The sequence below is a fragment of the Rhipicephalus sanguineus genome, chromosome 9 (assembly GCF_013339695.2).
Source record: "Rhipicephalus sanguineus isolate Rsan-2018 chromosome 9, BIME_Rsan_1.4, whole genome shotgun sequence".
Taxonomy (NCBI): domain Eukaryota; kingdom Metazoa; phylum Arthropoda; class Arachnida; order Ixodida; family Ixodidae; genus Rhipicephalus; species Rhipicephalus sanguineus.
In genome coordinates, this window is record NC_051184.2 from 90,769,903 (window position 1) to 90,778,358 (window position 8,456).

At 42.0% G+C, this 8,456-nt stretch overlaps 1 protein-coding gene across 1 annotated transcript in view; it reads left to right on the top strand.

The window, feature by feature from the left end:
- LOC119405724 (uncharacterized) overlaps nt 1-8,456 on the top strand; it is a 37,523-nt gene that overhangs the window by 24,382 nt on the left and 4,685 nt on the right. The window contains exons 4-5 of the mRNA XM_049419485.1: nt 7,185-7,313; nt 7,927-8,006. Of these exons, the coding sequence (XP_049275442.1) occupies nt 7,185-7,313; nt 7,927-8,006 (209 nt within the window). The remainder of the gene's footprint in view (nt 1-7,184; nt 7,314-7,926; nt 8,007-8,456) is intronic.

Consider the following 8,456-nt stretch of genomic DNA (forward strand, 5'->3'; position numbering starts at 1 on the left):
TGGGGCAGACCTTGCGCCCCCTCATCTAAGGTGGCTAGGGGGGCCGCTAGTGGGGACAAGTACAAATATGTACTTGTCCCCCCAAGTTGCTAAAAATTTGTTTTTTCAATCTGCTCGGACTACATATTAAATGCTGCTAACTGCTCCAAATCAAGGTTCTTCTGCTCCAAAATCGAAATTTTGCTGCTCCAAAAACTGCTCAATTATAAAAAAAACCTATGGGTGATTCCACGAGAGATCGAACATGCCTGTCCGGTCGCATTTTTTGTTTTGCCTGGGTTTTTTATATGTTGTGTGGGCACATTCAAAGTGCACGGAACTGAAAATTTTATTTCCAAGAAACGCTCCCAGCGCGCCAAAAAAATATTTGAAGGTGGCGGCGCGTGCCTCCTGTTTTTGCTCACTGCAATGTTTTCGGATTTCACGGCCGAATTTAGCGCGAACTATAAATGATGTGTCGAAAATTTCTTTTGTTGGTTTTAATACGCATTACTGTGAATTACATCCATGCTTTTTTTATGCCGTCCTCAAAAAGAAGAAAATATGAAAAAATGGCAAACACGGCCGAAATCAGAAAAGGGTCCTAAGTTTGAGGCGCCTTGGCGCCTTTACTATTTCAAACAGAAACTTGAAAACAGTGTCACCTATAGAAAAGAGCCTTTGCAACATTTATACGGAAGATCATTTTCCTACAGGCAGCGCGAAAAAAGAAAAAAATAGTTAAAGAACCGAGTTTTTTCAAAAAAGTACATTTTCAAAAAACAAAATAAAAAAAACTCCGGTCTCAATTTTGACGGCAATTTTTTATCGAAGACCGCTTATGTCAATGAACACACGGTTTTAATATCATATGTCCTCATTTGCTTTGTTTACGAGATATAACTGGCCAAAATGACCCTTGCTGTGAGTGCTCACTTCAGTGCGACTGATGGTTGTTAATAGCTTGCATTGTGCGTAAATCGCAGTTTTATTTATTCTGCTGCAGCAAAACCTTGCTTTGGTGGCTTTTCGTCAAGAAAAATGTGTTCTCAGATTTTATTTGTGTCTAGCGTGTGCAAAAGTGGGCGGCTGCTGCCCTCTAAATGGCTCACGTGTAAACAGTTTGCAGCCTACAACCTCGCCTACAATCATCAGAGGAAAGATGGGCGCGCCTGTTCAAGATATCAACCGCTTCTTCTTCCTGAAGGAATGCCTGGTCTACCTCATCACGGTTAGATGTAGACAGGTTTTCCTTAAGGAGCCTAAAGCAATGCAAGCAGACCTCGCAGGTGTCGCGAAGATCCTCAGCCTATGACAGTAGCTTCTAGAGGTAGGCAACAACAAAAAGAGCACAGAAGAAAAATTTGTGCAACGAAAACGTTTTCCTCAGCAATCTTCTTTTTGTGAACGCGTAAATAATCGGCACAGAACAATTGGACGTAGCCATGGGCCGCGCGCATCGCGTATAGTGAACAGCTAGACCTAGAGCAAGCCGAAACGTTTATACTGAACGGCGCCGCACAAATTATCTCACACCTGCGCAGCTGTCATGAATGCCTTTCCAGAACTGCTTACGGTTTAAAATTTTATGACTAAGGGTTTCTAAGCGCTTTGGGCTGTAATATTTAATTTGTAGGCCGCACTCCTTGTCAAAATTAAGGGTAATGTCCGTCTGGTGCCACCAATGACACCTGCTGTCCTCGACGTGGGAAAGCACTTTAGTAAAGTGGCAACAAAACATCATAAATTGGGCAGCTTCGGACTCTCATGGCTTAATCATGCCGCACCGCACGTTTTCTGGCTGCTGAAACGCTGAGGTAAAGGTCGAGATGATACAGGAAGACATTATCTGCGACGCCGAAAACATGTGATAGCGGGAAGTGAAATAAACGGCTCGGAAATCATTAAGCTAACTTTTTTACAAATGTTGTTTTGGCACAGTGTGCGTCGAATGGGGAAGATGGTTAGAGCGTACAATGCATGTAATGGAAGGGAAGCAAGCAGGCAGTGAGAAAACAACTGCATAACAGCGCGCCTGCTGATTGTGGCATTTAGTTACAGATTAAGTTGGCCTTCGCTGCATACAGATGCTTTATTCTGTGTGCAAGGAGAGTTTTGACAAAGTGACCTAAACCACGTGTTCGCGGTGTCTCGCGTGCTTCTGATTAACGAATACTGGCGGGGTAAGTTGAGGTTGTAAGCTGCAAACTGCGTACGCGTTCGGCATTTAGAGAGCGACAGCAGCCCACCCCCACACACGCTAGACACTATTAAAGTTTGAGAAGGCATTTTTCTTGACGACAACACACCAGAGCAAGGGTTTACTGCAGCAAAATATTTAAAACTAGACTTAAGTGCAATGCAAGCTGATGACAACTATCGATCGCACTGAAGTGAGCACACACAGCAAGGGTAATTTTGGCCCGTTAAATCTCGTGAACAAAGCAAATGAGGACATACATATTAACACGGTGTTTTCACTGACATAAGCACTTTTCGACAAAAAGATGTCAAAATTGAGGCCTGAGTTGTTTTATTTTTTGAAAATGTACTTTTTTGAAAAAAACTCGCTTCTTTAACTATTTTCTTCTTATTTCGCGCTGCCTGTAGTAAAACGATCTTCCGCATAAATGTTGCAAAGGCTCCTTGAAATACTTGGAAAAAAGCATGGATGTAATTCACAGTAATGCGTATTAAAACCAACAAGAAAATTTTCGACACATCGTTTATAGTTCGCGTTCAATTCGGCCTTGAAATCCCAAAACATTGCAGTGAACAAAAACAGGAGGTCTGCGCCGCCACCTTCAAATACTTTTTTGGCACGCTGGGAGCATTTCTTGGAAATATAATTTTGGGTTCCGTGCACTTTGAATGTGCCCACATAACATATAAAAAACCCAGGCAAAACAAAAATATCGACCGGACAGGCATGTTCGATCTCTCGTGGAATCACGCTTTAGGGCGGCAGCAGCCCACTTTCGCACACGGTAGAACCAAATAAAATCTGAGAACACATTTTTCTTGACGAAAAGCCACCAGAGCAAGGTTTTGCTGCAGCAGAATAAATAAAACTGCGATTTACGCACAATGCAAGCTATTAACAACCATCAGTCGCACTGAAGTGAGCACTCACAGCAAGGGTCATTTTGGCCAGTTATATCTCGTAAACAAAGCAAATGAGGACATATGATATTAAAACCGTGTGTTAATTGACATAAGCGCTCTTCGATAAAAAATTGCCGTCAAAATTGAGACCGGGGTTTTTTTTATTTTATTTTTTGAAAATGTACTTTTTTGAAAAAACTCTGTTCTTTAACTATTTTTTTCTTTTTTTGCGCTGCCTGTAGGAAAATGATCTTCCGTATAAATGTTGCAGAGGCTCTTTTCTATAGGTGACACTGTTTTAAAGTTTCTGTTTGAAATAGTAAAGGCGCCAAGGCGCCTCAAACTTAGGACCCTTTTCTGATTTCGGCCGTGTTTGCCATTTTTTCACATTTTCTTCTTTTTGAGGACGGCATAAAAAAAGCATGGATGTAATTCACAGTAATGCGTATTAAAACCAGCAAAAGAAATTTTAGACACATCATTTATAGTTCGCGCTAAATTCGGCCGTGAAATCCGAAAACATTGTAGTGAGCAAAAACAGGAGGCACGCGCCGCCACCTTCAAATATTTTTTTTGCGCGCTGGGAGCGTTTCTTGGAAATAAAATTTTCAGTTCCGTGCACTTTGAATGTGCCCACACAACATATAAAAAACCCAGGCAAAACAAAAAATGCGACCGGACAGGCATGTTCGATCTCTCGTGGAATCACCCCTATATGACTGTGAAAAAATTATGCGTTGCAATAAACGTCTGTGTAGTTCATAACATACAAAAATAAGTGCACAAAGTGGCGTCAAGTGGAAACACGGAGGCAGAAAAGCCACTTTTTACCCAGTCAGCATCGTCTCGCCATGCACGCTTTTCAGATATCGCTTGCTTATCAAAATCTGAATCTTAACTCGCAACTAATGCCTCGTATGACGGCCTGACATTAACTGAATCAGATTCTGATTTGAGTGAGTCAGTGGGAGGAATCACCGCTAGACTTACTTTTGCAGCCGAGAAACCGGCTTGCGCTTCCATAGTGCAAGCAAACTGCACGGGTGAGCACACCGAAAAAAATTGTGTAGTTGTGAATGCGCCCAGAAAGCAAAAACAAGTCCGAAACCTATAATAATCATTCGTCTTATCGCCAACAAAACAGAAGCGGTTTTTGAGAGTCCCCCGAAACAGGAAACGCAACCACGGTGGCATTGTTTGTGTCAGTCGGCACCTGCACGGAAGCAGACGTAATCGCTTACCGGGGAGCAATAAACGAGAAAGTAACAAATCTATCACCTTTTGAAACATTCTAAACCAGAAAGCCATCAGTTTTGCAGGCACAATAAGCGGGAAATGGCCGGAGGACGAAACTGAAACTAGCCGGCGCACTGCTGTAGTAGAGCTTAAAAAAGAAAAGGAGAGGCAGCGGCACTGGAAAAAAATTCCACGTATTGCAAAAGTGTGGCAGCACATGCCAAGCAAGAGAAACGATCGAAAAAGGCACGTGTTTTATACATACATGCAATGATGTACATGTACGGCATAAACCCTTTGGTGCCTTTTAGGTGATGCCGTACATGCACGGCATGAACCCTCAAAGGGTTAAATATGTCTGAGTGCTTTGTAATGGGTGGGCCTTTAAAACACCTACTTGTTGTGCAGATCACATGTTTTGATGCCTGGCAAGATTCTACAGCTCTGCCACGCAATATTACATGCATTAAGGAGACTTGTACTTTATTTTCACATCTATACATGGTACAGGTAACAGGAACGCAGACAAAAAGCCACATAACGGCTTGACTAGGTCTGTGTCCCTCTTTGGCAACAAGCAGCAAACGTGCAACAAAAGAAAAAAATACAATGCATGAACAGGTGCATGTAACAGAGAAAGAAACTTTGCATAAAAACATGAGTAAAAATTATATGACATGAATCTAAAATGACGTGTTTCTTGCAGCTTTCAGAAAAATGAAAAAAGTAAACAGTAAGATAGAGATAATTTAATAGTACTTGTATCCTAAACATCGATATAATGAAGAGACAAAGTTTGAAAAACGCCTTGCCATGCACTTTCAACATAAAGTGCATGTCCATCAAAAAAAAAACACAAGTAAAGCAGACGAATAAGAGAATGAATGGCCGGTACATGCATATATCCTCAGGGAGAGTATATATGGCAGCTAATGAAGAGAGTTAAGTAAAGATGGCAAGGCATGATGCAGCATGTGTTTTCCATAATTTGTTCTAGAATGGGGAACATACCAGGTTTCTCTGGGATGTGTACTGAACGTGCTCGAATTTAGTGTGAGCCTTGACAAGCTATTTTTTCTTTGCAAAAACCGTTTTTGCAAAATTTTTTTGTACAGTGACTTTATTGTACAGTAACTTGTCAAAAATGGGATCAGTATATGCATCGAATGGAGCATTTGAAATCGTACGAACGGCTTTCTTTTGCAAGAGGAACAGAATGTTGATGTTTGAGCTGGTTGTGTTGCTTCATACGGGATGACAATAATTAATATGGGATAGAAAAAGAGAATTAAAAAGTAATAGCTTCACTCTTAAAGGGCCCCTGACAGCAGATTTTTTGTTTGTGACATTTATGTTGTAATAAGTAGGTCTATGTCTTGTGATCACGGAATGACACCGTAAATCCTCCAACGTGATGTCTAAATAATCCTAGCAGCGTTAATTATGGTCATTTTTAGTATAGGTTCAAAACGCGCGCCGAAAGAGGATAAGAAACTAGCGCCGCGCCGCGGCGGTCGCGCCTCGGGGCACGCGTGATGTTGTGCGCTCAGTATTGGGTGACGTCAGCCACGCGCTTGTTGAACAGCCAGTTGCAGAACACACACACGGAGAGCTCACGCTGCCTGCCGACACGTAGCGAAGAAGGAGAAGGTGAGAGGAGCAAAGAGCAAACATGCTTCGCAATATACCACAGTGCACTGCGCATATTTCTGTCTGTGACGTCGACAACACTTGCTTTACCTCTGCAACGTCACAAGGGGCCTACGTCTACGTCATACTAGTGGTTATGTTGATAGGAGTTCAAAATTCAGATGAGCACTCAGGCTAACTTTAAAACCAAATTAAAATATCTTAAAGGCAACGCTCGTCACTCATAATCGGTCAGAAGTGCCCCCGCATGCAGGACTATCAAACAACACAAGCATCTCGAGTTTCCAAATTCGGTGTCAGGGGTCCTTTAATGGTAACAGGAGGCGTAATCTTATTAGTATTCCTGTAACTCGAGCAAGTTTGTTGGCAATAATGTTGATGTGTTCATTCCACAACATGTTTTCCTGAAAAATGACACCTAAACTTTTGACCGAAGGTACTATCTCTATCACGGAAGTTCCTATTTGAAGACATTCATGGACCATTTGTTTTTTGTTCTATGGCTGCAAAAGCACGCCTTTTGTTTTGGTAGCATTAATAGTTAGCGAGTTTAATGAGCTCCACTTATTTATTTGTTCTAGTGTATCATTGGCAGTAGTGAGTAGTTCTGCAGCGTTTCTAGCGGTCATAAATAAACTAGTGTCGCCGGCATAAATAACAAACCGCGCCGTGGTACTGATATTAATTAAATCATTTATATAAATGTTAAACAATTGCGGTCCTAGTACGCTTCCTTGGAGAACCCCAGCATGTATCGGTAAATTTTTTGAATAGTGGTTGCTGATAACAACAGTTCGATACCTGTACTGCAAATACCTTCTAATTAAATTAAGAAATGTTCCCCTAAAACCGTAATTGTCAAGTTTTGTTAGTAAGGTGTTGTGATTAATGGTATCGAAGGCCTTTTCAAAGGCCTTCGATACCAAAGACTCCTCCCGCTACATGACATTCATATAGTGTTACTTTCCGAAGCAGTTTCAATCAATGGTGTGGCTCTGTGGTGGAACACCTGCTTGCCACGCAGAAGGCCTGGGTTCGATTCTCGCTCGAGCCAAAGATTTTTATTATTTGTGATATTTGCATCTTTCTCGACTTTTTCGCTCAGAACCAGTGACACCGACACCGGAATTTATATGAAACAAGCTCTAATGCTGTCGCGTTAAAAGTTCTGTGGTCATTGCACATGCTAATTTGCTCTTTGCCACTTTGCGCAGATGAGTCCCAGTGCCGTGCAGAGTAGCGACAACTGTGCCAACATTGTGGGCGCCCAGGTGGGGGGGTCTGCTGTTGTCACCCAACGCAGCAAGAAGGACCTTCCCGGCAACAACTTCAACCAGGAATTCGTGAGTGCTGTTTTGCGCACTTGTCTTGTTCACCGGGTTGTGGGTTCGATTCTTCATCGGAAAGATGAAATGCTAAAGTGCTGATGTACTTAGATTTCTTGTAATTGCATATCTTGTGGAAACACGAAGGCAAAAAACTTGATTCTGTCTACTAGGACTTCTTTTTGGGCGAGTTGGTGCTTACGTTGCTTAGGTACACTTGAGTGTGGCGCAAAATACATTGTGTGTAAAAGGGACATAGAGAAGCGAAGAAAGTGAAGTGCCTCACTTTCTTTTCTTATCTCTATGCCCCTTTTTCACGAAATGTATTTTGCGCCACAGTAAAGTGTACCTAAGCATTGATTCTGTCTAGCTTTGGTGTTGGCACTGAGCGTACTGGAGCCACGAACCTGAACCAAAAGCTTCATCATAAGGGACATTGAATCTGAATGTACTTTGAAAGCAAATGTCTTGAAGCTAAATCATTCTTATCTTGGTCATTGTCATGCGGGCTGGTGATTCACTAAAGAGATCAACACAAGCATATGTTATCAAATTGGTTTACATGTCACTAACTTGGTCCGAACCTTCCGAGTGTGGTCACGACGTGGATCTTTTATTTTTTCTTGTGCAGCCCACGTTGCAGGGTGCAGACGAAGCTCCTGTTCAACAGCCGCCAGTCGTCAACGGCAGCGTCTGGGGTGAGTGCTATTGGTACTGGAACTGGTGTTGTAGCGGTGTTTTCTCTGAAATCGTTGCCCCCGTTAACTCTTTCGTTACCGTGGAAAAAAGGCCACATTTTGTAGGTGTTAGTAATTATTTTTTGTTATGAATAATAATACAGATGCAATATCAATATAAAGCTGAGAGTTCGTACTTTTCAATGGCTTTATACCTGTGTCACACGGGCACCTTTGAAAGGTCATCCAGTCGATGGCCATTGAAGCGCCACAACTCTGTTGACTCGATGGATTTGTCGCACTGCTACACGGCAGTTTTCAACGGCCGTTCAGTAGTTGAGGCATTTCTCACAAAAATTGTGTGGCGCTGCGGATCTTTATTTTCGTATTCATGTCACTGAAAGTTAAATAAAATAAATCCACTTAAAAGCACGAATATGTCTGCTGTTTTTGTTTAAACATTACAATAAATTGTTTATTCACA